General features: G+C 40.0%; 1 protein-coding gene across 1 annotated transcript in view; it reads left to right on the plus strand.

Annotated features, from left to right (window-relative positions):
- Nucleotides 1-21,910, plus strand: part of cdh13 (cadherin 13, H-cadherin (heart)) — a 320,149-nt gene that overhangs the window by 250,019 nt on the left and 48,220 nt on the right. Inside the window, exons 10-11 of the mRNA XM_029434516.1 lie at nt 14,421-14,603; nt 14,689-14,942. Of these exons, the coding sequence (XP_029290376.1) occupies nt 14,421-14,603; nt 14,689-14,942 (437 nt within the window). The remainder of the gene's footprint in view (nt 1-14,420; nt 14,604-14,688; nt 14,943-21,910) is intronic.

Here is a 21,910-nt window from a genome sequence, read left to right on the forward strand (position 1 = left end):
GATAGAAATACTCAACCTGTGCATGCGCGAGACAAAAGATATTCAGTGTTTAGCACTGCCTCTGGCGGTCAGTAAGGATGAAATAGAACCTAATGGGTAGGAAAAAGCTGAAGAACTCGGAGCTTAAATGTCGAATCAAAACAGCAATCCTCTAGTTCAATCGATATATTTATTTAACGTGATAAGTCAAACATAGAAAATATTCTCAGCTGAGGACACATTTCGCGTCGCCGTTTCCATAGACCGCATGGCTCAAAGAGCCCCATCGTAGCGGTCTCACGGCTCCGCTCCAGGTGTGTCCCGAAACATTTGAAATCATCGCATCTAATACATGGAGTAGGCGTTGACCTTCTCCTCATTGGTCCCAGTTTGGCGCCAACACGATCCTCCGTCAGCAGTCAGGAAGTAATGGTTTGTTGACCCGTTTTCTTAAAGGGGAAGTGCCCCTATTATGTTTGTAATACACTCAGTGCAGAAAATACATAATTGCAGAGAAACATATTCGTAGTGTAGATATATATATATTGATTGAGGTAAACAAATACATACGATAGTCTTTCCAATATGGATTAATTTACCTGACAAACCTTATTGTAAAATACCAATCTACATAATTTTGAAGATAAGGAGTGTGTTGCAAATATAGAGTAAGGATTAAGTAACCTTTGTGGCCTTTCATTCATTAGTTTATTAATTAATTTACTGCTGCCGAAGAGAATATCTACGTTGTCCAGAGAGTTCTGTAAGTCAGAAACCAGGACTGAATTGAAACACTTCAATGGACACCTTAAAAGATACTGGCTGTAATAATTATGCATGCTATATTGTATTATGATTCTGTGCTCACACCATGGGAACAGATCAAAACCACCACAACTCTCAGTCAGACAAAATTGGTTATAATGAAGCGGAGGCTTAACCTTTTACAATAGAAAATCATAGGATCCCAAATTTAAATGAATTTCTTTGGTTGATCCCTTAATGGAATATTTGATATTTTCCAATCTAAGGAAGAGCATTATGTTACTAAACCAGACAGATGCTTTAGGTGGTTCAGCAGATTTCCACTCCAGTAGGATCCTTCTTCTTGCAATATCGGAGGCAAATGCATTTGCATCTTTTTTGCCATTTGTCAGAGATATGTTACCTAGTACCCCATAGATGGCTGTCTCAGTTTAGGTTGTAAATCGATATCGCCTCAGACAGGATACCGCACATAGTAGGCCATACACTAATAGTTTAGAGCAGGGGTCCCCAAACCTTTTCCTGTGAGGGCCACATAACTTTTCCCTTCTCTGATGGGGGTCGGGGTCAGTTTGTAACAGAAAAAGTGTGACGATCGCAGGGGTGCCTAAACGTAAACATTTATTGTTTTCCAGAAAGCCACACATAACCAAGCTGAGCTAACAGTCCACTTTTTAGCTTTGAGAGTTTGTCTACTCGTATTTGGCCTTGCAAGTTATCATACTTGTCTTTGTGACGGGATTCATAGTGTCGGCGCAGATTGTATTCTTTGAATACCGCCACCGCCTCTTGACAGATGAGACAAACAGCCGTTTCTTTGCATTGAACAAAAAAATAATCGGTTAAATACCCTGCATTCTGAATCAATTTTTCTCTTACCTAACCTTTTCGCCATTCGCCGTTCTATTTGACAGGGGCTAGTCTAGGATTCGCGTGGCCAAACTGAAAAAAAAATCATAATGCATCGGTATTGTTCAGGGGGCCGGGCCAAATGTGGAGGCGGGCTGTATCCGGCTGGATCTGGTTTAGAGCATTGCCAGAACATGTGACCTTAGTTCTTTGGCCAATCTGGCTGAATTTTAGCCAGTCATATTTCTAAGGGATATAATGATACCAAGCAGATAAGATCTACCCTTTTGGATGCCGGGAAAATGCAGTTGCCAGTTTAGCAGGGAGGAGGGAATGGTTGTTCCATATTGGGACTTGGATAGAAAAATCTGTTGGATGGAACATCTAAATTGAGACAATCTTTTTAATGTAGAAAGAACAATAGGGCAGGTGGTGTATTGGGTCATGTATGAAGTTTTAAAGTGACTAGTCAAAAGAAAATAGTGGGAAAAAAAACGGCTGCGCAAGTTCAAATTTTAAAAGGAGGGTATTTTCAAAGACTTTCTCCTAAAGTGAGTCATGGTGAGCAGTTTATTAGTCTACTTGGTGGTAGATGTAAAATATTAAAGTGTTGAAGTGAGCAAACTCTTTCTTTGACTTGGGAGCACACTGGCTCAATGCCTCAGAAAAAAGGTGTGGATTTTTGTGTTGTTGGTTTTGGAAAGTTACGAAACTCCTGCAGGCAGAAATCTCCAGTCCGAGCATCGGTAAGGGATTGTCCGATGCTATCCGATGTAATGCATCAGCTGTTACGCTTTAATGGCTGTTGATTTTTTGAAGGACGTGCTTATTTAATACACTGTGTGCCTATATTCACTGAAGATCCTTTTTTACACAGCTGCACTGACAAATATGAGGGCTGTCATGTTCCACAAGGGTAAAAAAGCTGCTTTGCTGAATATCAGATTCATCAAAATACCTATCTTTAGAAGCAGCCTGAGCAGAAGCTGTTCAAAATGTATTAAAGACACAGGTAAGCTCATTAACTCTCCATGCACACTTACAGTATGCAGGATTAAAGCTAGGGAGAAGGGACAAAGTGAGTGGGGGGTTAGACAGAGAGTAAGTTGCCAATCCTATACACAGACAGCGTGTATAGGATTGTGTAGGAAGATGAGTGATCACGTGCACCTGGTTTCATTTCAGCCTCATCCTGGTACAATGAAAATGGGGCCTTTTTTTTTTTTTTTTACAGATTTGCAGTCTGTCTACACCTCGTTCTGCTGAGAGTTAAGCTGCTTTTGAAAAAGGAAAAAGGAAAGACAAGTGGCTGCCTGAAAATGTACATAATTCCTGTTTAAGTCGGGGGAATTTCTTTATAAATGTAACTTTTACCTCTGTGACGTCTACCTCAGTATTTTGTTATAACAAAAGGGGCCTTGGAATACTAAATTAGTGCAATGCTCCATCTTGCAAAGTGGTAAAGCTTTTTATACAATTTAGGAGACGTTATGCTCAAGGTGCCACATCATTTTTAGATTTGTGTATGACATTTCTTTTTCAGATAGTGTGGTGGGATTTATCCACTTACAGTAGACAGCTTACACAGCTTTCTAAGAACTGACTAGGAAGGATAAAAAAGTAGTGAATAAGAAGAGATGGACTTCAAAACAGAACTTGAAGGGAACTCAGAGAGTGCAGATCTCCATCAAGGCAGTTTCCATAAGTGCAGATAATGCATGTGTCCGGCCCGTGATTCGGATCTACTCCAAAATTCAATAGGTATTTCCTACCTTGGCTCATGCTACACCCTTCCACTTTTGTAATCCTGCTGACAAACAGACAAACAAACAAAACAACAAACCAAACCAAACTGAAATAACTGACATCACCTCCTTGGCGGAGATAAAAAGTCATAAAGATACACAGAAAGGTATAGTGGAAAAATAACCACCACGCCCAGAAACACTTCAAATGCCTCTGTTGCACTGTTGTGTTTTGGCAATGGAGCGAATGCTACTCTGAGGCGAAATAGTTTTGTATCAGGAGGTTTAATGTGATGGACCGCTGTTATGCGTGCTCCCTTTCAGAGAAAATCTTTGGGGCATTGGGGACATGTCACAAAGTACTTTCCATTAGGATAAACGAAAAGCTGCTCAACTGTCTGTCTGGCTACCAGTCAGTGCAGCCCTAACTGCCATCTGTATTCATAACACAATCTGACAGACATCCAGGAATAAAATAAGTTGATCTCCATTCGTTTTTGCTTGTGTGTACATGTGTGTATGGTGCTGGGTACTATCTGTAGGAATATGGTGAGCATGTGTGTGTTTACTTGACTGTTATTACGTGTGTGTGTGTGTGTGTGTTTGTGTGTGTATGTGTGTGTGGGAGTGTGTGTGTGTGTGTGTGTGTGAGAGAGGGAGAACAAGATGGAAAAGGCAGAGTGTTAAGGAATGTTTATAGCAGCCAGTATCACACTCAAACAACCACTTCTTTACTCACTCTTAAACCTAACTCCTATTTGTCTCTGTATTTGTCTCTTACTTCCTTTTTTCCCCCCTTATCCTAACATCGACCATAGCTCTGCACACACCAGTCAGAGTAGAAGGAAAAGGTCTTGGTTAGTGGTTTGAAACGAACAAACAATGCCAGCTGGCAATGAAAGACAAATTAAAAGCCTGTATAAAAATAGGAGGCAATTTCCATAGTGTCGTTAATGAGGCAGAGAGCATTTAGTGTTACTCGGTAAAGCTGACAGATGTGTATACTCTTCCAAGGCTTCACACTCTTTCTCGGGCCCTTTGCCAGAATGTCCTTCCTTTGCACCCCCATCTGTTGGAGAAGAGGTACACTAAATGTTATTGACAGTGTCGAGATGAAGGTTTTGTGTGTTATGTTATGTTAGCAAAAATCAACCAGCTGTTTTGCTTTATTTGCAGATGTTTGCTATCTTAGGTTCTGAATAGGGCTGAACGATATGGGAATATTGTGATTCAGAATGCTAATTTCTTTATTAAATGTATCTTCTGTATTATTCATAGCTATACACAAGCAATACGTCACAAGTAGAATACAGCCGCCGCCAGTGTTCGTCTGCGTTGAAGCGTCCAGCAAAGACTGATGTCAATTATTACGAGAAAGAACGGACAACAATTGATCGCCAAGGATAATTGTGAAGCGATGTGTTGTATGGGGATGTGGGGCCGTCTCCAAATCTAGCTTTCTGTGGCCAAAAGAGGATAAAAGGTTGCGTTTAAGGACAAGACAAGTGCGTCGATGAAACCAATGATTTGTGGGCAGCACTTTGAGAGATCGTGTTTCGAACAAACTATGCTCGCTAAGGAAATGAGATTCAAAAAGAATTTAAAACTGAACACAGATGCTGTGCCTACAATACTGCCGAGACCCCAGCCAGCACAAGCCAGCACGCCGACTCAAACACGTCCGCCGGTGCAGAGTCCTCCACCAAAGAGACGACGTAATGCATTCGCCAAAAGGGAGAGAGCGAAGGTAAGCCAGTGCTACTTGTTTACTGTATTTATTGTTTCAAGCATAAAGCCATAATCGGTCTAGGCCTACTGTATGTAACGAGTTTACACCAGGCCCTAGCCAATATCTGTGTGTTATTGTTTGTAGTATTAATAACTTTAGCTAATTACACTTCATTAGCTTAATTAAGTATAGATTCAATGTTTATAACAGGCTTCCCCATTTTATTCTGTAGTTTGAGTAAAAGCGTGAGTCTATTTAACTTTTAACGATCACCCTATTATTACAGAGGTATTGAAACATTGGTGAATGAAGCCACTGACAGAACTGAGGATACCTGTATGACCAGCGACCATCTATTGGACATCCACACTGGGGAGGAAGCTGTGTGTACACCAGTAAGTATACAGACTGTACGTCATCTGTACATTACAGTTGTAGTACCAGTAGACCTGCACATGACGTGTTAAACATACAATCAACACGTGCATGTACATAATTCATATATTTGTTAAATTTGATATCATTGCTCTCTCAATCAATGCAACCACATCTTTTATTATGAATGTTATTAGATATTTTCTTTAAGCAGACATGTAGAAACATGCAAAACAATTTCAAGCTGGTTTGAAAGATTTATTAGTAAAGTTGTGTTTTGTACATTTCAGACATGTCAGAAAGAAATTGCTGTGCAGACGGCTCCCCCTCCATGGGCACACCACAAGTCCATGCAGGCGCAACCACGTGTCAGGTCAGCTGGACTGCAAATTCCAATCCAAGTTGGTTGTTCCAAAGGTCATATATATATATATATATATATATATATTATACATACATACATACATACATACATACATACATACATACATACATACATACATACATACATACATACATACATACATATTATATATAATGCTTGATTGTAAAACATATTTTTTGCAGAGTATGTTACTGAACTCTTGACCGAGACTCAATGCTTTGTGCCAAGACAATGTTGATGAGGAACCTTTCGAAGTCCCAGATCCACTCAGCAGTCGGTGGAAGAACCAAACAAGAGGGATGCTGTTGTGCTGTATAGAAGCAGATTCAATCACTGAACTGACATTGTGTTTTGTTATTGACTCTAATAAAGTGCTGATACTTGAACGACGTGTAGTTGTCAGATGGAAACGTAGCACAGATCTTTTGAATGGCACATGATGGCATTCTGTGGTTCTTACCAAGTATTCCCCAGCAGAATCTCATAGCGATACATTCTGTAACATACAAGATAATACATGTCAATGGTAATCACTTCAACCTTATTTGCTTATTTATCTATGTATTCTGTAACTTTGCCAGAGTGACCATTCGACTTCCCAAAAATACATCAAAGTTTCTGAGCTCTACACATTTGTGCACACAATTAACTTCTTCATTACGTGGCTGATCACCTGCTTGTTGGCTGTCCCTCTTCGAATACCTTTGGTAGGCTGTCTGCAACACCCAAACATCCAGACACTTTGATTTGAATCCTGGGTGATCTGTTATGCAGGTTATGTTTGCAACATGTCCCTCATATTCATTTGTACAAGCTTTACAGACGTCGATGTGTCCAATTAGAGAAGTAATTGAATATTTAGGGATCGAGCAATTTGCGGACAACTAGTCGGGTTCATAACAATTCAAGGAAACCAAGCTATCAACTCGCTAGCAAGCTATCGATAGCTTGCGATCTATTTACGATCGAGGATAATGTTACGTTTTATTATGATGTATTTACTATATATTGAGAGGTTCTATGAACTATAGTCAAATGTATATACCTGTGTCCTGTTGTCGCACAGGATCTTCGCTAAATCCAGAATAACCGTCACCATCATCCACATGTTCGCTCCTGTCTGTGTCTCCATTTTGAATACCGTGTCTCCAGCAGCTCTGTTTCCACCACGTTAAACTCGCCCGCATGATCTAAATCCACGATACCGGCATCCTCTTCAATAAACTCCTCTTCTTGAAGGTGCAACAAGTCTATTGACGACTCACTGTCACTCGATTCTGTCGAAATATCCGAGCCACAGTCCGACATCGCCACGTCTGCCGCTTCTGCCGCTTCTGCCGTGTTGTCAACTGGTGGACTATTTTCTACTTGTGACGTCAGAACACGGCGTCGGGTGTTTCCGGTAGCGGCAATGTAAACATTGGTGGTCGACATACTAAATCATGATTTATTAAATACTGCGATCATTGTGTCATAAATAACATATCATTTTACACCACAAATAGCATTTACTATCATCAGTAGAAATTCAAGTTTATCATTTCGTAGGCCCTTTAACATATAAACTGTTCTTTCATGTAGGTCAGGTCTACATCTTATGTCTAAATTAGACAAATTGCTGCATGGATTGATATAAACAACATAGCTTTATTTAACTGATGAATAGTACAAATTACAAATATTCTAACCTTATAAACATGTTAATTTAATCATTGGGACTTAACTTAAATCAATTCTGAAGAAAAATAACAAAGTGCTGAAGAACAATAGGTCTGGTGTGAACATTAATATATGAAAAATAAGTGCCTGACTGGCTATACCTCCCTAAACATATTAAGATTTCTCAAAGACTGTTGTTAAGCATTCCTGCTTCAGCCTCAGATTGCAGAGTATATTAAATAAACGAAAAAGAAAAGAAAGCACTTTGAGGTTGAGCAATGTCACACATTATCCACTCAGCGTCCCAGAGTGAGTGACCAAGTGATTTGGTGACCACGTTATGCAAATGTCTGTCCATTGTGTTCTCATTATTTCCAAAATTTTGACACCAGCTATTATTATAAATGTACCTTTACTCTATTACACTGCAGTTTTTGCTGACATCAATGCTAACATGCTGATGGTTAGCAAGTATGTTTACCATATTTATCATCTTAGTTAAGCCTAGCATTTGTAATTAGCACTTGCAACTGCATTATTTGAATGTCATCAGTTTTACATGTGTTTTTTCATAAACCAAAGTGTTAGAAAAACAATTGTTTAACTGTTGGCATTAGATGAAAAGTTAAGGGATCGTAAAAGTTATTACAATTATGTTATGAACGTGACACAAAGGGTTGGACTCAAAAGCAACGACTCAAGACAATGTTTCAAAAGTAAAAAGGTCTTTACTCAGGAACATGCAAGTACAACAAAAAATCACTCATATGAGGAAAAAACGTAGAACAAAGGTAATGCAAAAAACATGAGCTAAACTAAACTTGACTAAAGGGAAAATTCTATGATGGCTACTTGGTACAAAACACTGGCTCTCTTGGTGGCAAAAACACAAGACGAACTGGCACAGGACAAAGGGAAACAAGGACTATACACATACGAGGTAATGGGAGACAGGTGGCAACAATAAAACAAGCGGGAAACCTCACAGATAGGAAGTGCTTTGAAACGAGAGGGAAAGGTAATTACAAAATAAAACAGGAAGTGCAACGATAGACAGTGCATGCCGAGACAAGGCATGAGTGACTGTAACTTAACAAGTGAACAATGAGACAAGACTAAACATAGACTCTAAAATAAACATGAAACATAACATAAATACATTAACACACATGACGGGACGTTACAAATTCATCCTGTGCGGAACATGAATGTGTGAGCCGAATTTCATGGTGATTCAACCAATGGGTATCATAACACTCAATACACTCAGAACCACAAGTCAAGTTGGGGGGACGCTAGAGGAAAAGTCAGGGATCACCAAAGTCATTAAGATCCAACCTCTGCCACCATGATTATCTGTACCAAATTGTATGTCAATTCATCCATTAGTTGCTGAGATATTTCAGTCTTGACCAAAGTGGTAAATGCGACTGACTGACCTCCAGAGTGACATTGCCATCCCTAGAGCCATGCAATTAGCATGGCTAAAAATGTATTGCCACCTCAAACATGGTAAATGCTGAAAGTCCCGTGTGTCTTTGATCATCCATCCATCTGCCACGACCTCATCAATAAACGGCCTTTGATTTGACAAATATTTGCAAAGTCAAAAACAAACGTAATCTGGCAGAAAATACATTTCAAGATAAACTTATTTTTGACAATGCATTCATTGATGAGACCAGGCTGGTATAATAGCACTTACTGCAAGTAATAATCTAATTTTCTAGTGTGACAGAAACATTACTTAGACAATATGAGGTCATTACTGTGCCTATATTGTGTTATTCCATTGTACTATTAGAAGTAAAATAATTTGTACGATAATTGAAGCTAACATTTCTAGTAAATAATTGGCATTTATTGCACTATTAAAGTGCTACAGTGGCCAGATTCTGTTGTTGGGTTTGATTATTTGTTTCTCATTAAAACTCATCTTGTAGCAGTGTAAACGTACCGAGCTCATTAGGATTATTTTCACATAGTCAGCAATCAGAACCTCTTCATTTCACCTCCTCACCTCTCATTTTCACTGAGAGGTGAGGAGGTGTGACTCTGACATTCACATTAGAAGATTGACAGTGTCATATACAAGCTAAAATATTTGACCAGTGAGGTTACGGATATGATTTAATATGAATTAAATGTTTAACTACCGATTTCATACTTTTTTGAATGCGCAATATGTATTTTAAAGGTGGAACGAGTAGGATTTTTCCGTTGTGGTTTGTAAACACAACATTCGAAGTTGGCCCCTCCTTCCCGGCGTAATGATACTAGCCAACGAGTTTAGCGCTCTTCACTCTAGCTAGCTAATGGGCATTGTATTTGTGTCCAGACAGGGGAATTTAGCAGAGCTTATGATTTAGACGAGACAGTCAGCCAGAGCAGAACTGAGCCCCGGGGGAGAAGAGACGGATGAGTGACAACTGGAGGAAGAGCGAGGGGCAGAGAAACATCCGAACACAGCAAAATGAAAAGAAAAGGGGGAACATACAGGTAGAGGACAACAGGGTCTCTGCAGATACAGACTCAGCCAAACACATCTCGATTGAACTCATTGTGCCTTTAAGAATCTTCCACCATTTTTAAACCACACAGCAGCTTGGTTTGCAAAATGCTCAACTGTGATGTACAAGATGTTCAATAAATAGAATAGGTAGACCTAAAACATATAGACCAGGGGTGGAGAACTTCTTTCCTATCAAGGGCCATTTTTTTTTTTACAACATCCTTCGAGGGCCATACTAATTATTGAACTCATAACCTCTGAACATTTTTTTAAGATGCAGCCCATTCATTTCACTTTTCTTTTATGCTGTGTAAAAAAGCAACTTTTTTATCTTGTCACAGCAAAAGAACACCCGAAGTAAAAAGGCAGTACAAAATAATTAAATTATTTTGCACATGGCAGTGATAATTGCACAAATTATAAAAAGTGAGTATTGTAAATGGCAGTGATAATTGCACAAATTATAAAAAGTGAGTATTGTAAATGGCAGTGATAATTGCACAGCAGTGGTGGAACAGTCTGTTGTTGGTGTGGTGGTCTACCGATCTATCTGTCCATGTGTTTATGTTACGCTCTGGAGAGAGCTGCTTGTTGGGCCAAACTCCGCTGAAGAGCGTTAACTTTATCCAAACACACTCGTCCTTTCAGCTCGTGCATTTTGGCATGTTTCGAAATGTAATGACGCTCAAGATTATTTTTCATCACCGCAAGTGCGTCAGGACAAACTAGACACACTGGCCTTTTGCTTCCACAAAGAAATAATCGTTCGTCCATTTCTCCTGGAAAGTGCAACATTCCGCATCCAGCTTTTTCTGTTTTACACTCGCCATGTCAATGACAGTCACGTTTAATATTGAAGTTTGACATGACGTGACCATGTGATGACACGTTCCGCTCGTGTTGTGTTCAAGGAGCCTGACCTTGGCCAGTCAACCGTTTTATTCTATTGAGGTCTAGATGTTTTTATGTTTCTTTCCAAGTGGATTTTCTTGCGTGTGTTTATGAATTACCTCAAGGGCCGGATCAAATGGTCTCACGGGCCGTATACGGCCCGGAGGCCGGAGGTTCCCCACCCCTGATGTAGACCAAATAATACTTACAGCAAGAAAATGCCTTTATAATGTAATTATGTTTAAGAATAAGACCAACTTGTGTGTCAGCACACCAAGCTGTACCATTGTGTTCCTACAGTAGGTTCACATAAACAATGAGAGAGGTCACGTTAGTACACATATGACATGTTACAGACTGTAATAACAAACAAACAAACAAAAGCCACCATCATAAAATCATTGGTAATAATAGCACAATAAAAAAATTACAGCTCTGAAACTGTCAACTGAAAGTTGACATTATCCATTTATTTATCTTTTCTTCTTTTAGGTTGTTGTGCCTCATAGGACTATCACCCAATTATCTTTTGGCAGCATGACATTACCTTGAAGATTTATGGGACAGATTATTGAAAAAGTCAGGCTTAAAAGGCGATGGGAAACAGAAAATCAATGCCACACTGTAGTTTTACTCCTTGGAATCTTAAATGTCTGAAGTGTAGGGCTCTGTGATTTATGGCCTGTGTCAGCTCTACCTGTCTGTCTCCCGGTCTGTCTGTCTGTCTGTCTGTCTGTCTGTCTGTCTGTCTGTCTACTGTACTGTGTGTGCTTATGGTCAAGTGTATGTCTTAAAGTGCATGCATGACTGTATGTTGTTCTCTGTTTATTGTTTAAGCTCCCAGGCTACAAAGTGTGTGTGTGCGTGTGTGTGTGTGTGTGTGTGTGTGTGTGTGTGTGTGTGTGTGTGTACGTGTGCGTGTGCGTGTGCGTGTGTGTGTGTGTGTGCGTGTATGTGTGCGTGTGTGAGAGAGAGAGAGAGAGAGAGAGAGAGACTCTTTTTGCCTCTTGGCCTGCATTGCCCTGGTTATGTGGTCATCTTTTTCTGAGAGTCGAGCGAGCAAGAGCCACTACAGTAATTGGCTCTCTGTCTGGGTCTGGGAGTCTTAGATATAAAACAGCCAACACACACACACACACACACACACACACACACACACACACACACACACACACACACATGGATAAAACTTGAAGGCAGTTTTTTTTTTTAACCCTCTGTTGCCATCTCTCCCCTCTCTCTCTCTCTCGTGTTTAAGTCCTTTCAGGCTAGAAGCTCTGCATTGTAGTTAGTCATTTCCTTCTAGTCTTTCAGGAGACTGGTTGCTTTATGCTTCAGGTGGAATTGGGGCCTTATCAGCGGCAGGGCAGGAGCCCAGTGGCCACATCACACAGAATACAGCGTTTTCTCCTACCGCATGACTGCCCCACATGATTAAACCCAATCGGACCGTTTGTCTGCCTGCACTATATTTGTGTGTTTGTGAGGGAAGGAGAGAAAAAGAGCATGCAGGTTTTGTATTTAAGTCCAGAGAGGACGATGAGCATGGCAATGCCAATGACTTGTCTCTGATCACAGTGCTTGTGGCGTTGAGTACATGCACTGGTAGGTAAAATTTATAAAATGTCTTCAGCGCTTCAGGGTTCTTCGCTAAAGCTAAAGCAATTGCTGTTTAAATTTTACATCCCACTTGTTTAAAAAATGAGCACTGGGCTTCTCTATATTTCCAACAGCCTCCTAATTTTCACATGATACTTTTGTACCACACTAATGGCCATGTGGGCACAAAAACAACCTTTTTCTTTACATTATGTTTCTATACTCTGTGCCCTAAATGAATGTGAATGGTTCAATGTGGGGTTTTTTAAACAAGCTTTGGATGAATAAAAAAGGGAGAAAAGAGAGGAAAGAGAAGAAATCAATGTTTGAGTCTCTTCAGCCAGGCAGTGTAAGGCGGTAAGAGGGTAATCTATGAAACAACAATACCGTGGGCTGACAGGAGACGCAGTAATCTAGGTTGGACCAGCGCTATCCTTAAACAGAGTGTTCTGTGTCTGAAAGATTACACTGTAAGCTCTGACACCATAATGGTCCTGCCACACACACATACACATACACACACTGACAGAATTGCTTCTGCCTGCCTGGAGCTTCCGCAAGGGTAACCCTGTTCAGGATGTCGTCTTTAGTGAGATCCTTGCTGGCAGAATGCAATGATAGGAATCTGATGAAGGTCTCATGCCTACAATGAGCAGAGATGTGGGGAGTGATTGACACTACATAAATAATAAGATAGATGAGATGCACTGTGAATAATCCAAGATGGAAACAAATAGTGTTTCTTCTGTCATGTGTGCTGTTTGTCCATGTATTCATGTATTTATTGCTCTGTAGTCCGACTCACCGGATGTAGACTGTTGGTTTCAGCCTGCCAGTAGCCTTCAATTTTAGCCGGCATCCTCACCTCCCCTTCCGCCATCTCAGCTTTCTATTTTGCAAGGGCAGCATTACAGCATCCTGCACCAGACTAAAAGTCATTCCAATCAAAATCAACCTTTCTATCTGGTTTCCTACTACTGTCTGTCAATACCCGAGATGTTGTAGTGGTCAATGAAGAATCCAAAAAAGTGTTTGTTTTAGAGGTGACATTAAACTTTGACTGTGGCCTAGAGCAGGGGTCGGGAACCTATGGCTCTTTTGATGACGCGATATGGCTCGCAGACAATTTTGAGCTGACATTTTTTAACATGATTAACAAGTAATAAACAATTATACTGTGTCATTTTAAAGTAAAACATTTAGCAGCGGATTTGTTTTTAGTTCTCCCCTCTCCTTTCCTCCGCTCTGTCTCTGACTGCACAGCGCACACACTTACACACGTGTGTGTGTGTGTGTGTGTGTGTGTGTGTGTGTGTGTGTGTGTGTGTGTGTGTGTGTGTGTGTGTGTTGTGTAGCCCTTCGCGAAACAGCTGAGGAGAAACTGCGCAAAGCAAGCAGTAGACCGGGGGGGTCAAACTTATTCACAGAGAGGGCCAACATTAAAAACTGGGACTACGTCGAGGGCCAAACAGTTTGAGTTTGACACCCGTGCAGTAAACACTGAAATATGAGATAAATAACGTAAGCGTTTAGTTTATTTAATAAAAGAGCACGTGTTCAATGCAACACTGATACCGCTATTAGTACTCGGAGACGTGTTATTCTTAAAAAAAATGCATGCATAAAGTTGCGTTCAAATTGATTAAATATATGGATCTCAAGGAAATACATAAACAAATATTTGGCTTTTATGGCTCTCCCAGCCAAAAAGGTTCCCGACCCCTGGCCTAGAGGAACCCTTTATGACCAAGGCCATTAGCAAGCACTCCTAATACAATCTCAGAGCTTTAGAGTTACCTAAATAGCAAGTGTCCATCTGTACCATCCTCTTTTCTCTTAGTACAGTCTGATTTGTTCAATAATGGTCTATAGATTACAATATCCTCGCTTATTTATGCTCACTAATGTTGATTTGTCTGTCTCCTCTAACAGTTTGAGGCGTATGTGTACGAGGGCTCCACGGGTGTTGTGGTAAACCTGACAGTAGATGACAGGGACGACCCAGACACAGGGGCGGGGAGAGCAATCTACTCTATAATTAACGGAGATCCCACACTGAGCTTTGAGATCAAAACCAACCCAGACAATAACGAAGGAATGCTGTCCGTTGTCAAGGTAAAGTATATCAAACTTTCCAATGCATTCATATGCAGTCAGTAACATAATCACCTTACATACCATAATGATTTTCTCCCTTCAGCCTCTGGACTACGAGGCCACAGCATTCCACACGCTACTCATCAAAGTGGAGAACGAGGACGCTCTGGTTCCTGATGTTGGCTATGGCCCCAGCTCCACAGCCACTGTCCATGTCACGGTCCTGGACATCAACGAGGGCCCCGTCTTCTTCCCCGACCCTCTCACAGTCACCAGGATGGAAAATATTAATTTGGGCAGCTTTGTGGCTTCACTCAATGCCACAGATCCAGATATATTACAGACACAGAGCATCAGGTAAGGAGCCTCAGGTAAAATCACGTGTAAAAAGACCAGAGTTGAAGTGAGATCAATTGAAATTGAGTCGTCTCGTGTATAAGACAATGAGAAGATAGAAAGAATGGGAGAGAGCTTGTTTTTGTTGTGTGATTGAATGTCGTCCTCTGTAGCTCACAGCTTAGTTTTGTAAGTAATGAGCTTGCTGTTATTCATTCAGCTTCACTCTGTTCATTTAAGCAACATAATCAAGTATCATTTGCTGGTGCGACTCTTTGTGAAGCCCTTACAGAAGGGCATTTCTCTTATGTCAGTGAGCTCTTAGATTTTTTCATCTCTCTCATCAGATTCACATCCATTCCATCCCTCCATCGTCAATGCTTTCTTTGTCTGTCAGGCTGCTATATTTGTCTGTGTTGTGTAAACAGATGAAAGATATTGCCCGGGAAATCTGCAATTTACTGACAAAGGTCGAACCATTCACCCCAGTCAACTGAAAGTCACAGAGCAGAGCAGCTCATTAACTTTAACTATGTCACAGAAAAAGCGTTCTCTCAAATATTATCATCATCATAACAGGAAGGCTATTAGTTTCACTATGTGCTACAATAAAAATTATTCCTCTTGCTGCCAGAGGGAGCCCCATAGTGTGCATTGCACTTCCTTTTACAAGATGGAGAACTCATCACTGCATTTATTGGCTTTCAGGCCTAATTTGTACTCAATTTGAATTGCTCTCTTTCTGCACCCTTGGAGTTATATATCACATAAAGAAGTAGTGTTAAGTAAACACATGGGGATAATAATGAGCCAGGGAAGTAAAATTCACCACATTGTGACTTTAATGCTCAAATTATTGATGCTGCTTTATGTGCCGTAAGATGTAGTCACCATGTCAGTATCAAACGCTACATAAGGGCGGTGGAGTGGTTCAACTGAAGGTTGTGTAGGAGTCAGGACACATGGCAGTGTACATTTCAAAATGTCGGAGAGCACAAACTGGTCTCTGAATACATATTTTGTTCAGTAATACCATCATGTGACTTGTATACTTTTCATTCTAAATTAATATCACTTAAACTTGAAACATAGAGACAGGGATATAAAAGTTAAAAGACAAACTCCCTCTTTCACTGACATCATCCATCGGACGATGAATGATGGAAAGCTTTTTACAGTAGAAAGTAGAAAACAGTGTTATATACTTTTTCTTCATTTCAGGTTCATTGACCTTCAGGAACTATTGGTCTTAAGTAACCGATTTATCACATCCACTGCTCCTGAATAACACTCCAACAGAAAATGTTTCTACTGACGGAAGACTTAAGTTTCAATGGTATGTTGAAACTATATGACTCATAGGTTAGGTTAGAAGGTTGGATAGTTTGTTGTCTGTTTATGGGATTTTTTTCTGCCAGAACAAGTTTGATATTTGCATTTGTATTTTTAAGCTATATTGGTAACTTAAAAGCCTTCTTCAAAGACTTTGGTGAACTTTCATCTATCTATAGCCATGGCTCTGTGTTCATGACACCTTCTTTGCATCTTTGACTGATCTTCCAAGTCGTATATCTGCATCTTTCTAACTCTATCCTTGCTGCTATGCTCCTCTCATCCTCAGCATACATTTTTGTATTTATTTCATGGCCTCTGCGTTTGTTGTCATTTCATCCTCTGACATTTTGCCAGTAACAGTGACTTTGAAGTGTCTTAACTGTGACCTGCAGACAGGTTGAGGAAGTTGTGAAAGACAGACTGTTGGAGAGGTGGAAAGAGGGATTGAGCGTGCATTGAATGAAATTGCTAAAGAAAATGCTTTCCTCTTTCCATTACTGTTTGTTTTTGTGTGTGTGTGTGTGTGTCTGCCCCTTGGGATTCGTAGGTCTAATGCGTTTGACATGGAACACAAGGGAGAAACTTGCATCATTGTATGTGTGCATTTGTGAGGACTACATTACTTCTTAAACAACAATAATAATGCAAATAAACAAGGCATCCTCATATGTACTTTACATTTTTCATAACTGGTCAGTGCACTTTTTGACAAGAACATGGCACGTGGAGAAACAAAGTGGCCAGCTGCTAAATTTAAGCCACTCAACATATAAAACAAGCTCTATTTGTGCAGGAGCATTGTCATCTGGGGTCCTCCTGTGATTTATAATAATTACAGCAGCCATCAGTTTTTCTTCTGCCATGTGTGACATTTCTGGACAGCAGTTCGACCCAAAGCAGACTCTGGCCCCATTCAGACAGGATTACAATTCCAGTGGGAGATAGGAAATGAAATATTTGCCATGCTGCTTTAACTTAGTTAATTATTGCAGGTGACATTTTAGACAATGTCAAATCACAGGACTTGTTAGGTCTTCACGCACAAAAACTCTGAGATACACTTACAGATGCACTACATTACAAGGAGTCTGTTAGGATGGATTGTTTTAGAAAAGGGTAGTGAACGTCACAGTGAAAGAGAAGTCAGAGCGTATTTATCTTCTGTAATGTGACATATTTGAGAGTAAAATGCAATGTATGGAAGGGCATAATTACAAGATGGATATAAATGTAATCCTTAAAATCTAATTGGATTGCTCGAAGGACATGGTTTAGTGAATATGGCAGCGGGATGCAGAGCTGTAGAGGACAGCTGGCTGACACCCACACCTCCCTACCTCCCTCAGCCACTTTTGATATATCAGGAGAAGGAAGACGAGGGAGGAACTAATAAACCACAATGTTTTGACGTGTAAAGGCTTTTGCATATCTAAAACCAAACACAAACGTATTCTTATAATTTTGCTCTGCACTACGGTCAATTGAGAGTTTATATAATGGGAAGGGTAGTCTAGTCACCCAAAATCATATTTTAATGGAAACACGTCTGTACACCTGCAGGTTCCAACATTTTACAGGAAGAGAAAAGATAGGGATTCTGATGTGATAATGAAAATAAACTCTTGCAAAACTGCACATTTCTGTTTATGCTTCAGTGTTTGTGCAGATTAAACACATGATAAGTGATGATAATACCTGTTAAGTGGTGAGCTAAAGAGATGCCAGTAGGCAGGTTTTTTACCTTTTGAACTGAGCCTGACAAGCTGTTTCCCCCTTTTTTCACTCTGTACGCTAAGCTAAGATGGCTATATTGAAAAGTAAGATATGAGAGTGGCATTGATCTATATCTCGGCGAGAAAGCGAACAAGCATATTTCTGATTTTATTTTTACTATTCCTTCAAAGTCAGAGATAAATTTGCCGTTTTCTGAAAATAGGACTTAATTTTTAGGCAAAAATAAGCAAAGAACATTTTGTTTAGTGAGCCTTACAGGAAGCCAATGGAGGACAGGGGGACCAGCAGCTAGTTCTAGGTAATAACCTGGCGGCTACATTTTGAACCAACTGTAAACGATTTAGATCTTAACAGAGTCTAGACGGGGAAATAAGTGACAGGACTAGATTGACAGGTAGATTTGTTATTTGATTGAAATGGACTGTGCCAAAACAATCAGGTGTTTCGTTTCAACAAACTGACACACTGATCAGCTGATGCAGGACACGCTCACTGAGGACATCTAGAGGGCAGGTGCAGGAACAAAGGTCCTTATGACACCTTGTCCATAATTAATAATGGTACAAATTACCTAATGAGGTATTATTCACTGCAGGTTCAGTCTTCATACATGTCTTACACAGGATGACAGAATTAAGATGCTACCTGAACTTTAATGAAAAATGTTATCAGCACTCAAATAACAACGATTATTGATTATTTTTGAGTTTGAGCCAAGCAAGATAATGTTTCAACAGCTGCAGTGAGTGCAGGAACAGGCTATGATGTGAAGCTCATCATTATCCGGATTTCCAGTGAACCTACAGATTAATCTCATTATCCAGGTTGTTAGGCAGCTTTCCTTCACCTTTTGTTTTTTTCTTAATGTTTTCGAGACACAGGTTGTTTGCCTGGGAGGTTGTAACATTTCGGCAAATAAATAAATAAAATCTGTTACACTTTGACCACAAACACTTTGAAGTAGGCCAGACTCGGATGAGCTTTCATAATGTGGACGAGGTTAAGCGAAAGATTTTCTGCAGGACATGTAATTAAATATTAATAAAAAGCAAACACATCTCACGTGAATAATTTACCCTTTTTTGCCGCTGTGGCGAAAAGAATAATAAAAAATAGAAATAAACAATTTTCCTTTTCTCAAACTGACTTTATATTATCCATAAACAGACACATTACATAATTATAGCAAACATGAGTTGTTTTAATCCTGTTCAGTATTTAGGCCAAACTATTAGGATGTGGGGGATTTGTCTGCTGAAGAAGTTTTCTAGCCCTCTTGACTGGTTCAGGGATTTAGTCAAGCGGAATGGTTTTATGAGAGCGCTGAATGAGATAGCAACGTCATGCAGAGAGAACGACAGACAGCGTTGATGGGAGACGGAGAGAGTTGGACTTGCTTTCGATTAAAGTTTGTCTCTGGTAAACCTCTGATTTTACTGTTTTGCTTGATGCGTGGGTAGGAAATGTGTAGCACTACAGGGTAGGTTTGTGAGAGAAAGTTTAGTCAGAAAGTTTACTCAAATATTTCTCAAATCCCATCTTTAAATTGACTCTTCATGCTACTCCGCCAATCCAGTAGTCTGCGACTTTAGATAATCTAAAGTGTCATTAAGAAAGTTTTGGCTAATTCAATTAGGTCTCATTTCCAGTGACAGGACTTTCATTGGTTGTCGAATAATTATTTACACTGAAATAATTTGTGCTTGATGGGAAAAGGACACTGTTTTCAACACTCGTGGCCATAGTTTGAACACTGTGCAGCAGTGAAACCTCAGGATAGGCAGGGTTAAAAAATTGTATTGGAAAGACTTAGACATTGTACTTTTCTTACTTTGTTTTCTTCATATTTCTTCTCGTCTAGTGTGTGTGGTAAGTGGTTTTTTTTTATTTCCAGTGTTCAGAGTAAATATTTGCTGATATCTTCACTGAAACAGGTCGAAAATAAACCAGACGTTTCCAAAGATTTTCCACCACATAGACAGATAAAACAGAATGCTTTGAACAACAGTTGGATAGACAGTCTGAAGGAAATAAATGGTCGATAGTATTAAAAAATATAAACATGTCCATCTATTGTGTTTCTGATAGTATACATTGTCACAATTTACTATACGTCCCAGTTTAGCCAATGCTCAGAGGTCTTCAGCCTCCTCACTATGAGGAACATGGAACTTATTTTCTTGTCCTTGCTTTTTGAAAATGAAAAGAATCTCAAACAGTTGGGTCATCCATTATTCAGCAGCTACCTGTCTACTTTTACTTCTCACTCTGGTCAAATTCAAGTTAAAAGGGATGGGACTTAAAGGAGAAGGAATGATGGGGAGCTGGAATGTCAGGCATGAAAACTGGCAGGTAGCTTTGAGGAGCCGAGGTTAGGGAAGAGAGAGTGAGACAGATCAATGGACAGACAGAGTCTGTGTGAAGGAGAGATGTGTTGAATGCTACAAAGGCTGACCCGGGAGGGGTCTGACAGTGTGATCACTTTAAGATCTGCCTAAAATGGTCCCTGTGTGCAGAGGATAACCAGCGGAAAGAGAAAGCGAGGACCCACCAAGAGAGCACACAGGGGGGGACAGAATGTTGGGAAGGAGCCAGCGAAGAGTAATTCACCCACTGACAGTTTTTTATTATAATACAAGTAGATTGTCATTAAAGGAGATTTGATTGGCTGAGACTGCCCTGGAAATGTGTCCAGCCAGCGACGCTGTGCCAGATAGAAATTGTGGATGCTGCAAAGTGCACAAAGTACAAGGTAATGGGGATGAAACAGAGGAGTAGGGTAAAGAGGAAAGCAATAATTCTCTTGCTGAACTTGTGCTAACTTATTCCAAAAGTTATTCCAATTTGGCCGTACTCACACAACAGCAGAGCACATTTGTTTGGCCAGAAGTTTGCAGTCTGTCTCCCTCCCTCTCTCTCTATTTCTCTCCCCTTCTCTCAAAAACATCACATTGAAAATTAACCCTGCAAAAAAAATAAAAGGAAAAGCAGATGCTATTTTTAATTGGGTCATTCATACAACTTTTTGTGTGAAGGCTAACTATGACAAACTACACACAATCACAATGCTTCCTTGATTTGATGACTGCACGTGTGGGGTTTGTTCATGATAGTTTACATTAGATTTTAGTTGGCAGCTCAGTTCAATCCCCATACCAATACTATACCTTTGTGAAACTTGACGTTTGTGTTACGTTTATTGTTTCTCCTTTCTGCTCTTTCCTTTTTATCTCTATTTTTTGGATCGGTGCGGGGAAATCTGACTTCACTTTCTTTGACATGCTGGTGTTAAATGGCTCTTGGAGACTCCAGGAACTCTCATTTTCTAACTTCTATTTGTCTTATTTAAATTGTTAGATTAGTAATATGCTGATCACACATCTGTAACTAAATTGGTACTATTAACTGTTAAGAACACTGCATTCCTGAAAATAATGACATGAAATACCTTCAAATATTGGCAGTTGTGGGAACAACTATGTGGCTGGAAGGTAGGAATGCAAATTGGTTTTCATTGTGTCCTATACATGCAGTGCTGGCTTGCGTAATGATGGCGACGTTAACACATTACTCTTACATATCTCTAACACAATATGTCAATATGGGATGGCTACGTAGCTACTGTTTGAGGCAACATTGCATCATCTAAAAGCAGAAGACAGGGCTGTCTCAGAAAAAGTTTCAAGGATATGAGTTGCCGGTTTTTCATTTTAATGTCACTCTGCAGAACGAAACAGGCTGAGTCATACAGTCTCCTCCATTTCTTCCATCTCTTTCATCTGCCCCTCTGGGATGTGAAGGGGCTGATAACAAGCTAATCAGATGTTTAGATTTATTTCTCATTTCTAGCTGCTGAGTAAAAGCATGCCAAACACGTGGTACAGGAGCGAAGAGTGAGTGGGAGAGCGAGAAAGAGAGAC

Source organism: Cottoperca gobio, chromosome 6 (genome assembly GCF_900634415.1).
Source record: "Cottoperca gobio chromosome 6, fCotGob3.1, whole genome shotgun sequence".
Taxonomy (NCBI): Eukaryota; Metazoa; Chordata; class Actinopteri; order Perciformes; family Bovichtidae; genus Cottoperca; species Cottoperca gobio.